The sequence below is a fragment of the Corella eumyota genome, chromosome 4 (genome assembly GCF_963082875.1).
Source record: "Corella eumyota chromosome 4, kaCorEumy4.1, whole genome shotgun sequence".
NCBI classification, from domain to species: Eukaryota; Metazoa; Chordata; class Ascidiacea; order Phlebobranchia; family Corellidae; genus Corella; species Corella eumyota.
This window is the reverse complement of record NC_137493.1, coordinates 1,239,320-1,259,274: the sequence shown is the minus strand read 5'-3', so window position 1 is coordinate 1,259,274 and position 19,955 is coordinate 1,239,320. Positions and strand designations below refer to the sequence as shown.

The window sequence follows — 19,955 nt, the reverse complement described above, 5'->3', positions numbered from 1 at the left end:
CAAGAAAACTTTTAAAATTTTCGGCAAGTTTTTTAGTGAAATTTTTGCGGCATTGAGGAACTGGTTTAACAACTACGTCATTAGTTTAGTGAATAAGTGTAATCTGTAAAATTCCTCTTTGGCCTAGATAAGTTTTCGTTAAATGTCAAAGCGCTTTTAGTTGGAAAATGTGAATATTAAAGTGTTTGAAATTAGGTTAATTTTTTATTTTAATCAAAAAAAGCAGAAAAAAATGTTAAGTTTTTTTTTAGAACACAAATATGGTTAGGCTTTGTGATGTAATAACGATCACGTTGTTGGTGACGTTTACAATGACGTTACCCACGTTTGCACGTGATCGTAATTATTATCTCGCGATAAACGAAATTATTTGGGATTACGCGCCAACCGGGGTCAACCACGTGACCGGAAACTTATTGGAGGATGACGGGTAAGTAGTCACGTGACTATTTTTTACGTCATATTTTGGCTTGGTTGTAACGTCGTTGATAGCTCGTATTACGTCACACAATATAACGTTACGTCATCACATTTTAGTTCGCTTGGACCAATAGGATCAAGATACAAGAAAGCTGTTTTTCGCAGATATACCGACGACTCCTACACTAGGGAAATCCCCCACGATCCCAATTTGGGATTTCTCGGACCGACTTTAAGAGCGGAGGTAATTATGGTGAAACTAATTTTTATTTTTTATAAAATTTTGATATATATTACTTTGAACAACTAAGTTTAAAAATAGAACTTATTTTAAAATGTTTAAAATCGTTTAAATTGAAATGTGGTTTAAGGTTATGGGGATTAAATACTGTTACTTTGGATTAGTTAAAGAAATTTAATTAATATAAACTCGCCTTTAAGGGAATTGGTGCAAGTTGTTTTGTTTTAAACTAGTTAGGTAAATAGAAGCTATTTTTATTTAATTTTCAAGGTGGGCGATCGTATTTTTATCCATCTGCTCAACAACGCCACCACACGACCATTTTCAGTACACCCACATGGAGTTTTTTACACTAAGGAAAACGAGGGCGCCCCCTATGGTAACAACGCGGACAATATTCCGGGCAATCACGTACCACCAGGTGGCAGGCACACGTACGAATGGGAGGTCAAACCAGAGTTAGTTTAAATTTTTAATTTTTTGTAAAATCGGATTTACAATACCAAAGGTTTAAGGTTTGAGCCGCACCAACGCCACACTATTCACCCTTGAGCCCAGCGTATACAGATAGCCTAAAATACGTTACAACAGCACATCCTTTGTTTGATAAAATATAGGAACCATTACCTTAACGACAAAAATTACATAATACTTAAAGCATAGGGTTTTGTCCAAAGATAAATATAAGTACGACTCAAAGGTTCAAGTTTATGTCACACTAACTTTTTACCTATTGCCCATCCTGCCCTTAACTTATCATCAACATCTAATAGTCAATTGCTTTTGAAATCCAAGTTAGAATCTATTCTTTTAACCAATTTAAAACGGGTAAACATTTTGTACAGATATGGACCGACGGAGGACGATGGAAATTGTTTAACTTGGGCCTATCATTCTCACACCCATTCACCTAAGGATATTAACAGCGGTCTTATCGGGGCTTTAATCATTTGTAAACCTGGTACTAGTTTTCTTTTTTTTATATTACTTTAAAAATTACTAAACATAGAGTAACAACAGTTACCCGGACGCAGTCTCGATGTTTAGCAGTTTAGGACATTATATAGATTAAAATTGTCCGATAATTGTGCTGCTGATCGGGTGCTGGCTCAACAGGAGCCCACATTGTTTATAGCGCCTTACTTAAGGGCACTACAGCATGAGATCACTGAGGATCGAATCCAGAACGTTATGTAGTGTAGGAAGTGTTCTGACTACTACACCATGCTGCTGGTAAATTTCACAGGTTACGTTTTGTAAATTTAAATAAACGGAATTTAATATCTAAAAATATTAAAATGAATAAATGTCAACATTTCTAGGAACTTACAACGATGATGACACGCGGGATGACGTCAGCCACGAATTTGTCGCTTTATTTTTCTCCATATCTGAGATGGATAGTTGGTATTTTGAAGATAATATACAAGTAAAAAAATCAATAAAAATTGTACTTCTTTTTTTTCTGCGTAACAGGAAACTATCAAGAGCTTTTAAAAATTCGTTGATAGGAATCGAGCTGTAAAAGTTATACCCTAATAACTGATGGCATTTTTAATTAATTAAAAGTTTTTTAACTTTATAAATTTCTTATTTTTTAAGATGTTCATTTCTAACTGGCAAACTTTTAAAATAACTGACGAATTCCTACAAAGCACTGTTCTTAATACTGTAAATGGTTATGTGTTCGGTAACACACCTGGTTATGACGTATGCATTGGGGATAAAGTCGATTGGTTTTTACTAGGAATGGGATCTGATCGAGATTTACATCCAATTCATTTTCAAGGGCAAACGGTAACTAAAAAAAATATTTTCAACTACTTGTACAAATTATAAAAGTAATTAAGGTATCAAATAATAAAGCGCAAAAGTTAAATTAATCTGGCAACACTGATTAACATTCGAAAACTTTTTTATAATTTTGAAAATACAAAAACACGCGCGAAAAAGTTTTGTCAAATTTAAAATGACAACAAATAATTTAAAAGAAAATAATTACAAATTAAACGCAGTTTAAGATAATACTATGTTAAACTTGTTGTGTGGTTTATTTTTAATAAGTACGTTTTGCTGCATATTTATTGTACGTTAGATATTAATAATTTTAACAATGAGACAGATACCAAGAACTTGTACAGTTGTCTAAACTGGTAAATTTTTTTTAATATGGCAGTCCTTTGTACAAATTAAGTTTGAATAATATTTTTTACTTGATATTAACTAGGCCATTACTAACAAAACCTTTATTTATTTTTAAAGATTTTGCACAAAAACCACCGACAAGATACTCTGATATTAATCCCAGCCACATTTACTACGGTTACCATGACAGCAGACAATTCTGGAAGATGGAAAGTAGCCTGCCAGTTGTACAGTCATGAGACTGGTGTGTAAATTTTTGATATCATAAATTATTTTTCATGTTTATTTATCCTTGAAGGATGACTTTTTAACAAAAACATAGAGTAATATCAGTTACCTCGACCCAGTTTCAAGTTGCCTGTGGCAGTTTGGAATAATATAGATTATATTTGCCCGATAATTAATCTGCTGATTAAGTTTTGGCTTAGCAGGAGTTCATATTGTTTATAGCGCCTAACCCAAGGGCGATAAAGCATTAGAGCAGTGGAAATCGAACCCAGGACGTTATGTAGTAAAGTCAAGTGTTTCAACCCCCACATTACACTTTTATAATGTAGTACTAAAACCAGACACTTGACACTTTTTTAAACACGTTTTTAGGCACCATCAAAAACCAATTAAACAATTATAAATTTTTTTTATTAAAAAGTAATCATCAATTTTTTTGTTTGTACTAACAGAGGGAATGATAGCCTATTTTACTGTCAGTTCAAATTGTTCTTCCAAATCTGATGAATCCACTCCATTAAATAGAATTGTTAGAGAATATTTTATCTTAGCTGAAGAAGTACTTTGGGATTATGCCCCTACTGGAATTGATCAGCTTACAGGGGAAAATATAACAGAGCCTGGCAGGTTAATTTAAATATTTTTTATGCTACTTTTAACTTTGTTATTATTACAATTTTTTTTTAAATTTTTTGTGAGTTTTTTGTTATAAATATATTTTTGAAATTTTTATAGACTTTATTTTTTTCCTATATATACCTTTAAAAATACTTTATATTAAAGAGGATATATATATATATATTATAGATATAAATGATTTTTTTTAAGTGAATTAGCTGCCTTTAAGCATATTTAAAAATAGAATTTAGACAATGTATATATCCAACAGTTTTAAATTATTTCTTTTAGTGATTCTGCAGTATTTTTTAAAAGCGGTCCAAATCGTATCGGAGGAACTTACAAGAAAGCACGTTATAGTGGGTACACTGATGACACGTTCACCCAACTCTTACTATCACCTCCCCATTTAGGGATTTTGGGTCCTGTTATCTCCGGTGAAGTGGGTGACACAATAAGGGTAACATTCCGGAATAATGCAACTCATGTAAGTAATACTTAAAAAATAAATAAAAATAAGGTTTATTCAGTTGTAAAAAGTCCCACCCTAAAGCATAGAAAAAATACTTCTTAAATCTTTTGTTGATCTTAAGTTGCCTTTGTCAGTTTAATTTAAATGATAAAATATAGACTATAGATCAAACCATTGAATGCACATTTTTTCTGTTAATTAAAACTTAAATATTAAAAAATTAACATTGATTAGCTTTCACTGCTATTTACTTACTAACAATACAAAATTCACCATTATATTTATGTTTATAACATTAAGTTTATTTATTTACAGCCATTTAATATAGAACCTCATGGAGTTTTCTTCAGTGAAATAGAGGCAGTTAATCCAGGAGGACAACATACTTACACTTGGTAGCCTTAATTGCATATTTTGCTTGATTTATACCCAGTTAGAATTTGTTCATTTAAATGATGCATAAGATTGTATAACATTTCTTTGTGAAAAGATAATATTATAATTATTAATTGCTCAAGTTTTAATTTAATATTTAAGGACCATTCCACCAAGTGTATCACCTACAGATCAAGATCCTAATTGTTTAACTTATTTATATTTTTCATCGGTTCACTTTACTAAAGACCAGCTTGCTGGTTTAATTGGTCCTCTGGTTGTTTGCAAAAAAGGTTGGTCATTTATATGTTTGTTCAATAAATTATTTTTTTTTAACTTTTTGAATGACATAGCATAATATTTAGTTGACGTGCCTTTTTTCAAGTGAAAAAATTTTTTTGTGAAAAATTAATATTTTATAGGCACTTATGATAGTGAAATGAGTAAACCTAACATCTACCTTCTATTAACTGTGTTTAATGAAAATGAAAGTTGGTATTTTGATGAGAATTTAGATTTATTTGTTCCTGATCAAACTAACTTAGATGTCAGTGATCCAGATTTTGAAGAATCCAATATTATGCATGGTAGGTTTACTTTTATAATTGTTACAAGATTTTTATTTATTGTTTTTATCTTTGATGTAGTAATGCCAGCTTTATGAGTAAAATTTTTTTACCCCAGACTAGTCTCAAGTTTCCTTTGTTAGTTTTTGTTATTATTGAGCAATCGCTAAATAATTAATCTGTTGATTGGTTTTTGGCTTAGCAGGAATTTGTATCGTTTATAGTGCCTTACTTTAAACTACAATGGCATGACCAGGAAAATCAAACCAATAACCTTATGCTGTAAAGCTGTGTTTTAATTACTACACCATGCCACTTGTATTTATTTTAATATATCTATCATTTTTTGAGCTGTTATTTAACAAATTTTTCTAAATTTTTTTTTTAAGCTTAAAACAATTTCAATTTTTGACAAAATTAAATATTTCAGCGATCAATGGAAAGATGTACGGAAACTTGTTTGGTGTGGAAATGTGTGTTCATGAAAATACGAGTTTCCATACTTTATCTGTTGGAACTGACACAGATATGCATGCTATTAGATTTGATGGAATTGCTTCAAGAATCCAGTAAGTTGTAAAGATTCAATATGATTCAACAACAATACATCTTTTTATTCTTTTTTTTGAAAGGTCGACTTCACAACCTAAACATGGAGTAACATTAGTAACCTCAACCTAGAATTAAGTTGGCTTTGTCAGTTTGGGATATCATAGATTATAATTGCCCGCTAATTAAGCTGCTGATTTGGTGTTGGCTCAGCAGGAGTTTATACCGTTTATAACGCCTTACTCGAGGCTCCCACAGCATAAGAGCATTGGGAATCGAACCTAGGACCTTGTGTAGTAAAGCCAAGTGTTCTGACCACCACGCCTTGCTGCCGGCATACTTATTAGAAAATTAGTAAAAAAATCTTCAACTTAAAATATGGTTTAGTAAAATTTATGCCAGTATAGGACTATTTATATTAAAAATTATTTATGTGAGAAATTTTTTTTACAAATTTTAGAGGAGTAAACACAGGAGTTGTTGACTTGTTTCCTCACATATCTCGGACAGTTGTTATAACTCCTGTTTACCCTGGAAAAGGAAGAGTATCTTGTAGGTTGGATGATCATATTCTTGGTGGAATGACCACTTTCTATCATGTAAGTACATTTAAAAAATACTCAAAATAAATAAATCAATCAAATCTTGCTAAAACGAATTTTTTTTAACCAGAAACCTTCCATAAAAATTGTTTTGATAATTTTTATTCAAAATTTTTAGGCCAGAGATTGCAGTAACATTACCAATCAAGACAATATCAATTCTGATGACACAGACACAAATAATGACATCACAGACACAAATGATGACAACATCAGGCAGTATTACATAGCAGCAGAAGAGGTGATATGGGATTATAATGAACGACAATTAAATGTTTTTAACCAACCGATCCACGTTAATGAAGATACAGCAGGTTATCTTCATGCATTTAGAATACCTGGACAAACTATCGGTAAGATTATGATGTAAAAATAATGGCAAAATGCACAGAGAGTGTTTAAATTTAAATATATTGTTACAAAGTATTTAAATTAAAAAAAAGCATTAATAAAATGTTTAGAGATTAACATAAAATTTTATAATGCGTTCGTTTACTTTTATTGTTTATAACAATATAATATTAAAATGTGTTATAATAGGCTATTTTTTGAAAACTGTTTGAGATCTTTAATTATTATTTGAGAAGTACAAAATACAGTACAAAATTTTAAAATAATCTAAAACTTTTAATTAAAATCTCAACAGGTTCAAAATACAAGAAAGCAGTTTTTGTTGAATATACCGACGAAACATTTACCCAAAAAGTCCCTAAACCAATACACCTGGGTTTTATGGGTCCAATTATTAAGGGTGAAGTGGGGGACAAAATCAAGGTTTTTATAATTTTAATTGATCAGTGAAATAGAATTTTTTTATAGTTTAAATAAATATCTAATAGAAATTGAAGGCTGACTTTCTGGCCTAAACTGTTTCACGTTACATTTGGCAGTTTGGAAAATTATTGATTATAAATGCCTGGTAATTATAAGCTGTTAAATACGTTTTGGCTCAGCAGAAGTTCCTACCGTTTGTAGCACCTTACTCAAGGGTGCTACAGCATGAGAGGAGGAGGGATTGAACCCCGGACTTTTTGTAGTGAAGCCAAATGTTTTAACTACTACACTACGCTACTGGTTAAATTTATTTTCACCTGACAATAACTAAGTCATGTTAATTACCTATATTGCATAAATATTTAATAAAAAAAAAACTTTTGTTATAGATTCTGTTTTTGAATAACGCCAGTAAACCTTACAACATGTTTCCATGGGGAGCTGTAGATCCCAGTTCATTAATAGAGGGAGATGTGGGAGTTGAACCTGGGACCTCTAAGGAATATAACTGGATTGTGAGTTTTTGTATTTTGTAAAAATTAATAATAACAACTTAAATAAGATTTAAATTTTTTAAGTTTTAAAGTGTGGCATTTTTATAAACAATTTTGCCACAAGTTTGACTGAACTAAAATAAAATCACATTTATGTTTTTGTATTTGTTAAAACTACTGGGAAAAGTACAGAGTCAATGCATAACATTATATGGACTAGTAAATAGCATGCTTTTTGGTAAGCATTTTAAATATTATTATGGTCGCAACTTTCAACTAATATTTGCCAGCGATACATTACCCTAGCACCACAAACGAAGGTTCCACTTATTTTGTGAGCTTTTCATTTAAGCATACATATCATCCATCTAGCTCTATATTTAACAACCCAGCCTCAAGTTATTAACCTTACCCAGATCCCACCAGAAGCTGGACCAAAACCTGATCAACCCTCATGTCAGTCTTTTGTTTATATCTCAGTGGTGAACAGGGTAACTGACCCAGTTGCTGGTCTCATTGGACCTTTGTTAGTTTGTGCTAAAGGTTTGTACTTCTGTTAAATGCTGTTTTTTAAGTTACTTGTCAAACTGTCAAGTTTAACTTTGTGTGTTGTGTTTAATATAAGTAAATTAAGGTTGTTTTTTGTATATATCTTTATCCTCGATGTGAGAAAGTCGAATGTGCGACTTAAACATAGAGTGACGTCAGTTACTCAGACCCAGTCCCGAGTTGCCTGTGGCAGTTTGGGATATTATAAATTAAAATTGCCCGATAATTATACTGCTGATTAAGTGTTGGCTCAGCAGGAGTTTATACCGTTTATAGCGCCTTACTTAAGAGCGCTACAGCATAAGAGCTGTGGGGATTGAACCCACGACTCCATGTATGGTGTAGCAAGTGTTCTTACCACTACACCATGCTGCCGGTTAAGTATCAACTAATATGATTCATTGTAAATTTTTGTCATAAATTAAAAAAAAATGGTAAATATTATTGTATTTAGAGTTTTTAAAATGTTCACAGCTTATGGTTTATTTAGCTACTTTAGCGATAAAGTATATTTGTATACTAGCCTTATTTTAAATCTTGGTTTATAAAAACCATATTCTCAATTTGCACATAATACTGATTTATTTTAATTAAATAGCTATTCATGAATAAAATTCAAAAAAAAATGAAATATTAAATTGATTTTAACTTTATTTCAAAGGAGGATCAAACCTCCAGGAGATAGATGCAGAGTTCTTTCTTCTATTTTACATCGTCGATGAAAACTTAAGTCCATATTTAGATGAAAATATCCGAACTTTTGTTGGAGTTGAACCGAGTGAATTTGAAATAACCGAACAATTTGAGGAAAGCAACAAAATGAAAGGTGATGGGTTTAAAGTTTGATGTGAAATAATTTGAAACCTTTTTTACACCTGCTTTGATTAATATTAGTAAAATACATTTTTACATTTATAAGTTTTCCAATTTCTTATTTATTCAACCTATCGACTTCACAACCCAAACTTAAAGTTAACCCATACACCAAACTAGTCTTGAGTTGCCTTTGGTTTGGGAGATTATAGATTATAATTGCCTGATAATTAAGCTGTGGATTAAGTGTTGGCTCAGCAGAAGTTCATACCATTTATAGCGCCTTACTCAAAGGCGCTGCAGCATGAGAGCATGTAGTAAAGGGCTCTAGGGTTTAATCCCCTCTTCTTCTATTTTTTTAACTAAGTTGTTAACAGTAATCATAAATACCAGTATAGTAACATTTTTTTATTTAAAAAATATATTTTATTTTAGCAATCAACGGTCATCTTTCCCACGTTCCAGGTTTAATAATGAGGGAAAACTGGTTAGTTCGATGGCATCTCATTGGTTGGGGAAGCGAGACCGATTTTCATTCCATTCATTTTCATGCACACACTTATATTCATGTGTAAGTAGGAACTGAATTTGTTTAAGTATGGGCATTATTTATAGGAAAATAGTGGTTTTCTTTAGCTTAAGATATTACAATATATTAACCTACGCTTGTGCTGTTATGTACGAGAGCACTTGGCTTTACTACATGTACATAAGGTTTTGGGTTCGAACCGCACTGCTTTTATGCTCAAGCGCCTATAATGAAGGGGCTATAATCTGTTTGATTGGCAAACCAATCAGCAGCTCAATTATAATCAATAATATTCAAAACTGTCAAAGTCAACTTGAGACTGGATAAGGGTAACTGATGTTACTCTATGTTTAGGTCGTGAAGTCAACTTTCCCGCATTGAGGATAAATAAATTAACAAAAGTTTAATTATTTTTACGTTAAAATTGGATTCTAGATCGTCGTCAGCTTATAGAGGTGACGTATTTAGCGTTTACCCGGGTTTTGTCGGCACGGTTGACATGGTAACCGTCGCGCCCGGTGATTGGTTGCTTCATTGTCACGTGTTTGATCATATGGAAGGAGGAATGGAAACGACTTACAAAGTTTTAAAAAATGGTAAAAAAATTATTTTAATTTTAATGATTGTTTTTTTTGTAATTAAAGTAAATTGTATTTAAATCTTTTTATATAAATTATAGGATTTTTTTATCTTTATGTTATACTGGTAAAGCGTGTAAAAAATATTTAAAAAAATTGTGTAACTTGTTATTTTGTTTTAGGTTACTTAAGTAATAAATAATTGATTTGCAGTTGAACAAGATTTCTGCAGAATGGATTCTATTTCTTCCACTACACTATATTGTGATCACGTGACCATGCGTAAAAATTTAATTCCCGAAGGTTTTATGTTAACTGTTCAACTTGACGATGGAAACACTGCCTTAATTTCGACCAAAAATATTGAAAAACTAGATTTAAGTTATAATAATATTACCACTCCATTAGCCCGTCGAATTTTACACTTTTTTCCCGGGCTCGTGAGCGTAAATTTCCAGGGAAATAATCTGCGAAACGCCCCTGGTCATTTTCTTATTAATAACCCAAATGTTCTGAGTTTAATACTAAGTGATAACAACTTGTTCGGTGTTTCCCGTCAACTTCTGGATTTTAACAACTCGGAGCAATTTTACCTTCAATTATCTGCCAACCCTGCGCTAAAGAAATCTTGTCTAAATCGTTTGTTTATGGAAAAAACAAGTTTTTTGGAGTGTTTTAAAACTCGCAAAAACTAAAAATCTCCTATTTTTGTTTTTATAAAAACTTTATATATAGTTATACTGGGATTGCCTAGGGTTTAAAAATCCAACATTTTTATATTTTTACCATTTTTTTTTAATCTTGCTTAGCAGTATATATAAATAATCATCACATTTTGTTATTTTATTAATTTCATTTTACTTTTGATTTATTTTCCTTAACTTTCTACTAAAGCTGCAATAACTAATCTTTTTTAACGCTTTTAAACCCATTTTTTTATATGACGTCAACAGTATTTGATTATGATATCATGGCACTAAAATTGGTGAAGTTAAAAAGTTTGTGTTTTAATGAACTTTGATTAAAAAAATTAGTTTAACTTGGATGTGTAGTAAGTAGTACATATTGGTATATCATTTGTATTGCAATTACATTTGGTTTATTCCTGATATGTGCTTATATTTTAATTCAAATTAGAAAATAGATATGTTACATTGTTTTTCAGAATATTGTTTTATTAGAAGGCCTCGGCAGTTAAACCAACCGTGATTAGTGATTTAAGCTTCCTTACAAAATTTTGCTTAGTCAAATTAACAAAACAACTGTTCAAATCCGTTAAAATTAAAATTACATATATTTTATTACAGCTATTACAAAATATAACTAAAATGCTACGATATTTTTTAATTTGCAAAATGCGCTTAAATTTTAACGTCTAATTTTTAAATGTAAACAAGATTGTACAAAAATAGAACGAAGAATATTTTTTTAAAATTATTTATTTATTTTTTTAAACAATTAATATATGACTTCTAAGCCGAGGATAAAAAACGATAGAAAATACTTAGTTATACGTCATTCACCCTGTCTATATAAACAAATATTCTTTGTCTGTTTGTGTTCCTCTTTTTGATCAAGGACAACGGCAACACCAACGTATATAAACATTAATTGTCTTACACAGCTCGCCAATGTATGTTAGAATAGAAATTAAAAAAGCACCTTTGATAAAATAAACAAACCTTACTTCTTACCAGCACCTACAACCAGACAAAACTATGCAATATGCGGAATCAAATGTATACCAAATAAATTGAATGTTTTAAATGTATTCTAAATGGGTGAAGATTAGGGTTTAACTTTTCAAATGATTCGAAAACCTTTCAGAAAACATCGATCCATTTAATTCTGCATATTTTCTCGGCACTTAAATATTTTTACATTGCAAACATGCCTATTCAACTGTTTAAAAGATATATAAACTTTTGTAATCAAAATTTTTGTTTTTATTTTTTTAGGTGATCTGAATAAAATGAACCTTTAACATTGTCTTGTTATTTACTGTTATGATTTTCTGGGGTCGACTGAAAATGAGGGAATGGAAATTGAAGGAACGGAAAATGAAGGAACGGAAAATGAAGGAACCGGAAAATGAAGGAACGGAAAATGAAGGAACCGGAAAATGAAGGAACGGAAAATGAAGGAACCGGAAAATGAAGGAACGGAAAATGAAGGAACCGGAAAATGAAGGAACGGAAATTGAAGGAAAGTAAAAAAAGGAGTAGCGGAATCCTAAAAAAATAAAACGCGGAAATACCGTTGACTGTTTATTTAGGTTTACTGTCATTTATTTGAGAACTGATAAGCGATAATGAGTTAATTTTTATTACCCCAGCATACCCTAACCCTCTTCTATAAAATGCCCGTTTATTTCTAAAATAATATCGACTTAAATACAAATAAATAGTCAACGGTATTTCCGCGTTTTATTTTTTTAGAATTCCGCCTCTCCTTTTTTCACTTTCCTTCAATTTCCGTTCCTTCATTTTCCGGTTCCTTCATTTTCCGTTCCTTCATTTTCCGGTTCCTTCATTTTCCGTTCCTTCATTTTCCGGTTCCTTCATTTTCCGTTCCTTCATTTTCCGGTTCCTTCATTTTCCGTTCCTTCAATTTCCGTTCCTTCATTTTCCATTCCCTCAAATTCCGCGTCCCCATTTTCTGCATTGTCAAACTTTAAAAATTTATTTAAAAGTTTTATTATGGAAGAAACTAATGAATCAAGTGACCAAGAGTTGCCAAACAATAATAATTCAGAGTTGCCAGATGTTAATGATCCAGTGTTGCCAGATGTTAATGATCCAGTGTTGCCAGATGTTAATGATCCAGTGTTACCAGATGTTAAGAATCCAGAGTTGCAAAATCCAAATGATCCTGAATCAAGTTTAACTTCCCAGGTAAATTATTGTATTTAAAAATTTTTCTTTACTTTAGTACCACCACCACCTTATTTAACTGCAAATATATTTTTAAATCAGTAAAAATTTTAAAAGAAAAAACAAGTTTTAAATTTATTCTTTAACAAAATAAATTTTTAACCAACCTGTAAGGTTGCGGTAGTAAAATTTGGTACAAAAGTCAATGAGACTTATACACCAATTAAATTATTAGAAAAAGTAACAACAGTATAATTCTGTTCTAATTTACATTTTACAGAACTTAGAAGTACAATCAGAAAGTTTAAATGTTTCTAGCAGTGATTTTGCTGAAATTTCAAGGAATTTGCCCCAAAGTAAGATGTTTGTTAATTTTACACGATTCTGTTTGTCTACAGAAACCAGATCAAAGTGTTAGTAACCAAATTTACAACTGAGTAAACTTTTTATACAGATAATATTAATTTTGTGAAATGTATTGCTTGAATAAATATACTTTTAGAGAAAAATCGTCAAACAAAAAATCAATTAAAAAATATTGAAAAAGAAACTGAAAATTAAAATTATACTCAGCATTAACTTAAGTTTTTACCTTAAAGGTTCCATTTTGAATGAAAATAAACGGCTAAGTTCTTCTGCCTCAAATCAGGTTTTGACTTTAAAGTTATTTTGTTAATAAATAAAAATTATTTATAATTTAAATTGGGCCCTAAAATGCTATTAAAGTGAAATTAAATTACTGGTTTTTATTTAAAAATAAAACATTCTTTTTTGTTTAAAGGAGCAACTTGAAGAATCAGAACCAACAGCAAAGAAATACAAAAAAGTTTTTCCTGAGCCAAGAAAAAGACACATTAAGGGTAAATTTAGTTGAATTTGGGTTTTGTAACCTTTATAAAGTTTAAGTTTCAAAGACCATAAGTTTTTTTTGCTTCTTTATCTATACATTAACAATTCTATACAAAGACTTGTCCTAATTTGATTGTATACTTTAAAAATTTTAATAAGTTGTAGTAATGAAGCTCGTGTGTTTTACTCCGCCTCTGTATTGGTGCAATTTGCCTTCCTTATGTAACTTCCTGTGTTTTGTAATTAAATAAGAAACACTATTTTTCTAGCTTTGTTTTACCTAGTTAACTACAAATTTAAAAAATAAACACTGTCATTTTATGTTAATTTGTTCAAATTTCTTCGGCTTAAAAATTTTAATTTAATAATCCAGATCTTCCAAAGAACAATGACGAAGAATCTTCACAACTTGAAGATTTTCAGGTGAAAATAAGTTTTGTTTAGTTTTTATTAAAAAAAAATTAAAAAGAGAATTTGAATTTGGTCACTAAACAGTTTAAAAAAAGTTATGTTGTAAGGGAATGGATTTAGTCATCGTATTTACCTCATTTTCATAATTTTAAATGTTATGCTAAGTAAGATTCTAACAAATTAAGCTAGCAACAATTTGTTTTTGCAGAATAATTTATAAAATATTTCTGTTGTATATTTTTTAAAATGAAAAAATTTTTGACATCAAGTAACAAAAGTTCAATTTATGAATTTTTACCAAATGCAAAAAAATGTTTTTTGTATTGTGATTTTTGTTAAAATGATTTTTTTAAAAATGTAGGTATATTAGTGGGTTTCGCATAAATCAGTTTTTTTTGTAAATGTCTTAATTATAATTAAACTGCTGATTCGGTGCTGACTAAGCAGAAGTTTATTCTGTTTATAACGCCTTACTCAAGGACGCTACAGCTTGAGAGCAGTGGGTATTAAACTCACGACGGTGAGGTGTAGCACTTGTTCTTACCACTACACCACACTGCTGGTTTTTGTTAAAATATAAATTCAAAAACAAATATTTAAAATAATGTTACATCACTAAACAAGTATACCTTATAGCATTTTGCACATATGTCTACCCACTTGTAATTTGTGTTTTAATTTATAAATATTAAACAAAAACCAGTTTTTATGTTTTTTAGAACTCGTTTGGTTTGAACTCAGATTTAGATATTGAAAGCATTGCCAGGCATATACCTCCTAGTAAGTTATTTCTGGTTAATTTTATTGACCTTCAATATTTAACTCTTCAAAGTTTTGTTTTTTAATTTTGATAAAGTTTTGTTTTGAATAATTGCTTACATGTAAATTAGCAAGCTTGTTTTTTTTTTAGATAAAATAATTTTTTTTTGTAATCAAAGCTAAACTTTTTTATTGTTTGCAGATGCAAATGTAAATATCAACTATAACCCCAGTTATAACCTGTTTAATGAAAGTTCTGTTACCCAAATTTCTACGGAGCATCATGAAACTTTTGATACAGGTTAAATAAAAGTTAATATACTTTTTGGTTAATAATGTTACAGTTCAATAATGGTAAAGCTATTATGAATTTTCTGTTTGACGTTTGAGTACAGTATACTTTATGATTAAACAATATAAACAGCGCTTTTTGGAGTCTCTACTTTTAAAGTAAAATATTTTGCAATGTCATTTAACTAATTGTAATTTTTTAATTTTAACCCCCGCTTTATAGGTTATATGCCTACATTTTTTAAATAAAAATTGTCATTCTTTTCAACTTACCACTGTGCTTATTTTGAAAGCCACTGCTGACTAACCTTGATACTTTTCTGCTTGCATACCAAAGTTAAATTTTGGGTTTTGGAAATTCATATGACACTTTAAAATGTTGTTTTTAATAAATAATAATTATTTTAGATAATTCTTTATGTGAACAACTTTCCATCAAATGTTTTGAGCAAGCTAGTAGTTTTGCCAATGAATTTTGCTCTCCTGTCCAGTTGGACAAACAATTAGAATTTGTTGAGTTAGAACTTGTTGAATATTCTTCAACTGATGTTAAAGATTTAGATTCAGTTGATCACTTTCATACCAGAAATGAACAATTTGAAAGAATGTCCAAGTTAACTGAACCTGACTATCACTCTGGTACAAAGATTAAGGTGAATGAAGTATTTGAATTAGCAAAAAGAAATGCTGAAGCAGCAGCTGAACGAAAATTCAATAAAACGACAAAAAATGAAGCTAAACGACTTGAATTAGACAAAAAAAAAAGAGACTTTATTAAAATACATTCTAAAGTCATGGCACTTGTTGGGCACGCAGGGACTGGCAAATCAACTTTTATTAAAATTCTGATTCAGGAAATTTTTTCTGAAAATAGCGACTTTCTTCAGAATATAAAATTTATATTCAGCATTATTTTGCGATCAGTTGATTTTCACGAAAAAATGTCGATTTTCAGATTTCTTGTTACAAATTCATCCATTGATTGGGATAAGCCAGAATCTACTGATGTAGAATCATTTAATTGCATTAAAAACAGTTCTGACACTATCCTCATCTTTGATGGACTGGATGAAGCCGGTAGTACTACTTTAGGGGAAGCACCCAAAAACTTGGTATCTACAAATGGCTCTGCCGAAGATTTTCTAAAAAACATTTTTACTGGAAAGTTATTTCCCAATGCTTATAAGTTTATCACTTCTCGACCGAGGCAAATGTATGAGTGGCATCCTTCTTGCAGGCCTATCTTAGTGTTAAAACTACTTGGTTTCAATAAGGAAGCACAAGAAAACATTTGCGTGCAAATATGTGGGGAAAATTCACCTAAAGTCTTAACCTTCTTACAAGATCATCCAGATATTGATGCTTACAATTATGTTCCTGTCAACTGTATTCTATCCATGCACTGCATTAATCAAGCAATTTTTTCTGGCTCTGAAGTTAATCTAAAAACTATGACAAATGTTATGCTTACTTCTTTAAAGCATTATATGAGGTCAGATCATTTTCCTGACAACACGGACATTCTTGAGAACGAATTTAAAGGCCTAGCTTTTCTTGCATGGAATGGGTTTGAGCAGAAAAAAATTCTTTTTGATCAAAAAGATATCAAAAAGGCTGGAATTACCAAAAAAATGCTTGATACTTTTCTTGACACTTTTGTTTATGATTTTTCAAACATGAAAGTCAAGATATTGGAAGGAGACAAACGAAGCAACTTCAGTCATCTCACCTGGCTAGAACTGTTTGCTGCCATGTATTTATTCTTATGGGCAAGTTTGGATGAATTTCAAGAATGTGTTCCCCAGTTTTCCACTAGTCGATGGGAAGTAGTCACAAAATTTCTGTTTGGGTTTTACAGTTCCAAGGATTTGTCTGAATTTCAATCTGGTTCTTCAACCGCTTATGATGAGAAACGAGCTGTTCTGAAAACATATGCTCAAGATTTGTGTAAAAAAATTGATTTTTCATCATCAACAAACACTGCAACCCTGTTTGAACTCAACAGTCTTTATGCTCATAATTTAAGTCAAAATGTCAATTCTTTAGCAACTTTTATTGAACTTAGCAGTTATTTGTATGAATCCAACGATGATGACCTCAACCAGTCTATTCTAAGTCTTCTACCTGATTATTTAGACCTTGAGTTTAAGGAAACGTTGTTGCCGAGTGACTACATCCATCTTGGCTACTTGTTTGAACAATTGACCAAACCTCTTTCTTTAAGGATGGTGTTTAAAGAAACTGACCTATCTCAACTGCCTAGTATCTTTAAAGGTTTAAAACTTAAGGTAATGTAAAACAAATAAACAACATAAAAATATGAGCAATAATAGCCCAATCCACTCTGATGTGTTTTTTACCAAAAAAACACAATTAACTTTTTTGACATCATAGAGGTAATTAAATTTTGTAAAGATTTACTTTTGTATAAAAGAAAAAACGAATGCTTGTATCAGGCAATTGCATGGTATTTATGATGTCACATTTGCAAATACAATAAAGTTTAAACAGTGGTTTTTAAAAAATATTAAAGTTAAACGATAAATATATTATTTTTTAAATCTTATTATAATTGGAATAAAATAGGATTTTCCTAGCAATAAAATCCTAAGTAATAAAATAGGATTTTACTTTAAAAAAAATTAATAGTGAGTAAGAATGACATCTTGTTTTAGATAAAGTTGGACTTGTCAGGGAACGAAATTGGTGATGATGCTGCAACAATACTGGGTGAGGTTATTGACAAGTTTGAGGAACTTGATATTAGGTGTTGTAACTTCACAGATGTTGGTGGATTGGCCATTGCTAGAGGTTGTTCAAAACTAACAATTCCTGTGAGTGTATAACTTTACTATTTGGCATTATTGAATTTGTTAAATTAAAAATATATACCCTGTATATTACCCAAATAGAATTGTGTGTAATTGCTAAAACCAATCTTTTTACAATTTTTTAAGGTTTGGTTTTAAGAAAACATAATAATTATTATGCTTGTATTTTAATGTTAATTAACTTATAGTCAATATTAAATAAAAAATAAAGTAATTAACACAAAAATTTCAACTATTTTAGATACAAAAGTTATATATAAGCTACAACAATCTTGGAGATGAGTGTGCTGTTGCTTTCTCATCATGTCTCCACAACATCAACTGCTTATATGTATGGGATTGTGGTTTTACTGAGATTGGGGAACAACAATTGGAGAAGGCAAGCAAAAAAGTTCCAAATATGAAACTGTAAGTTTTGTTAAGCTTATAATAATCGAAAAAACTTTAAAAAATAAATATATTAATTTTCATTTTAAACTTTTTTTTTAAATTTTTAATTTAGGTCTGTAGGATATTCAAGTTCTTTAATGTTCAATAATATGTCTAAACATATTGATTCGGGGGTCAAAAGTAAGTTTGTTAATTAAATTTTCAGGGTTCAACTAACAATAATAATGTAGGTCGATTTTATGTTACTAATCGATTTTCTATTTTTTTAGTGATTTCTATTTATTTAATGTATTAAGTTTCAAATACCACTCATTACTTTTTGAGTTTAAGTTTAAGTAAAAGAAAGGTATTATAAAAGTTAAATATTTTTTGTAATGTTTTATTTCGTCAAGTCATATTTATTTTTTGTTATTCAGTTAAACCACTAACAACTAACGAGAAGGAACGAACTAAAATATTAGACCGGGTAAGTTATTTATTATTCTTTTGTAAAATATCTTCTTTATTTTGTACCTAAAACTAACTCAAAATTATAATTATTTTAATACTTTTTGTGAACCATTAGTTAACTTTAAAAATAGTGAACCATTGGTTAACTTTATGTTTTACTTAGGTCACAAATTATATTAATATATATACATATCCATATCAATCAAAACATATGTTATTTAACTTTCAATAGTTTTTATAGCACTTATATATTGTACTCAATAGGTTTCTAAATTGACTAAGTATGCACTATACTTGCTATAAAAGTATGATTAGTAGTCAACAATTTTTTGTGGGTTTTTTTAAGAAAATGGTGCCAGGTGAATTATTTGATAAAAAAGAAATTGCTAAAACTTCACATAAGAACAAACTAGATGCTTTATTAGCTAGGCAGGAACAAGGTAAACCACCAAATCAAAAGAAATATGCTGTCTCATTTGTAAAGAAATCAAATAAACAATCGGAAAATGTAAGTAAGAGACTAGATATAAGTTTAAAAAAATTTACTAGTAATTAAAATGGTTTATCTACGGGCCTTTTATTATTCTGTTTTAAATAATTATTTTACTAACTAGGTAGTAAAATCTGTTGCTTCTTCAATACCTAAAGAAAATGTTATTGTCCCTGAACAAGGTATTCTTTTTTGTTTATTCTATGATGTGATGTCTTTTATTTTTGTTTATACTGCATTTTTTGCACGTGGTTAATTAAATCAAAAATGTATTGAATTTTGACCGGTTTTAACATAACCTATAACCATCATTAAAAATATAAAAGTTATTTTACATATTAAATATAATTAATTTTTTTGTAGTGTTTGTTTAATATTTAAATTTTTTAAGATGAAAAAAAAAAAACTGGACAACTTCAAATCTAATTTATTTTCCACTGAACAATGTGAACCTGAATCAAAAGTAAGTTTTGTCGAAAGAGTTTTTTGTTTTCTGTTTTTCTTATGATGATAAGGGGTTCAATATTTTAAAAGTATTACAGTTTGATATTGTAATGTCTGTGTAAAATTTCTTAAATTTAAAATTCACATAAAATTTTTTTTTTTTAATAAGATAATAGTTTAAAACACCTTATTTAAATATTTGTCAAAATAAATA

At 29.9% G+C, this 19,955-nt stretch overlaps 2 protein-coding genes across 3 annotated transcripts; both read left to right on the top strand.

Moving 5' to 3' along the window:
* The first annotated feature begins 262 nt into the window (after positions 1-262).
* Positions 263-10,893, top strand: LOC145749338 (ferroxidase HEPHL1-like). Its single transcript, XM_082565086.1, has 22 exons — positions 263-430; positions 538-664; positions 932-1,119; positions 1,507-1,622; positions 1,984-2,090; positions 2,264-2,458; positions 2,924-3,050; positions 3,487-3,661; positions 3,944-4,139; positions 4,440-4,519; positions 4,662-4,792; positions 4,922-5,086; positions 5,496-5,634; positions 6,075-6,213; positions 6,335-6,569; positions 6,863-6,990; positions 7,380-7,505; positions 7,901-8,027; positions 8,695-8,859; positions 9,282-9,417; positions 9,811-9,971; positions 10,167-10,893. The coding sequence occupies exons 1-22, from the start codon at positions 312-314 to the stop codon at positions 10,646-10,648; spliced, it is 3,564 nt and encodes a 1,187-aa protein (XP_082421212.1). The 5' UTR covers positions 263-311; the 3' UTR covers positions 10,649-10,893.
* Positions 10,894-12,336: 1,443 nt separating this feature from the next.
* Positions 12,337-19,742, top strand: LOC145749595 (uncharacterized). 2 transcript variants are annotated; one of them, XM_082565407.1, is made up of 15 exons: positions 12,337-12,847; positions 13,107-13,182; positions 13,426-13,475; positions 13,608-13,686; positions 14,049-14,098; positions 14,806-14,866; positions 15,048-15,146; positions 15,545-17,424; positions 17,812-17,970; positions 18,209-18,375; positions 18,470-18,537; positions 18,774-18,823; positions 19,154-19,315; positions 19,422-19,479; positions 19,689-19,742. In XM_082565407.1, the coding sequence occupies exons 1-15, from the start codon at positions 12,653-12,655 to the stop codon at positions 19,721-19,723; spliced, it is 3,189 nt and encodes a 1,062-aa protein (XP_082421533.1). In that variant the 5' UTR covers positions 12,337-12,652; the 3' UTR covers positions 19,724-19,742. The 2 variants fall into 2 exon arrangements, with proteins under 2 accessions (XP_082421533.1, XP_082421534.1); XM_082565408.1 differs by lacking the exons at positions 19,422-19,479; positions 19,689-19,742 and having other exon boundaries at positions 19,072-19,207.
* Positions 19,743-19,955: the final 213 nt, after the last annotated feature.

Excerpts from the sequence above, each read along its gene's own strand:
- LOC145749595 (XM_082565407.1), top strand. The coding sequence starts at position 12,653 with ATGGAAGAAACTAATGAATCAAGTGACCAAGAGTTGCCAAACAATAAT. Across the intron at positions 18,538-18,773 it reads TATTGATTCGGGGGTCAAAA|TTAAACCACTAACAACTAAC; the intron begins GTAAGTTTGTTA and ends TTTGTTATTCAG. Across the intron at positions 19,480-19,688 it reads TGTTATTGTCCCTGAACAAG|ATGAAAAAAAAAAAACTGGA; the intron begins GTATTCTTTTTT and ends AAATTTTTTAAG.
- LOC145749338 (XM_082565086.1), top strand. The coding sequence starts at position 312 with ATGACGTTACCCACGTTTGCACGTGATCGTAATTATTATCTCGCGATA. Across the intron at positions 6,991-7,379 it reads AAGTGGGGGACAAAATCAAG|ATTCTGTTTTTGAATAACGC; the intron begins GTTTTTATAATT and ends CTTTTGTTATAG. Across the intron at positions 9,418-9,810 it reads GCACACACTTATATTCATGT|ATCGTCGTCAGCTTATAGAG; the intron begins GTAAGTAGGAAC and ends ATTGGATTCTAG.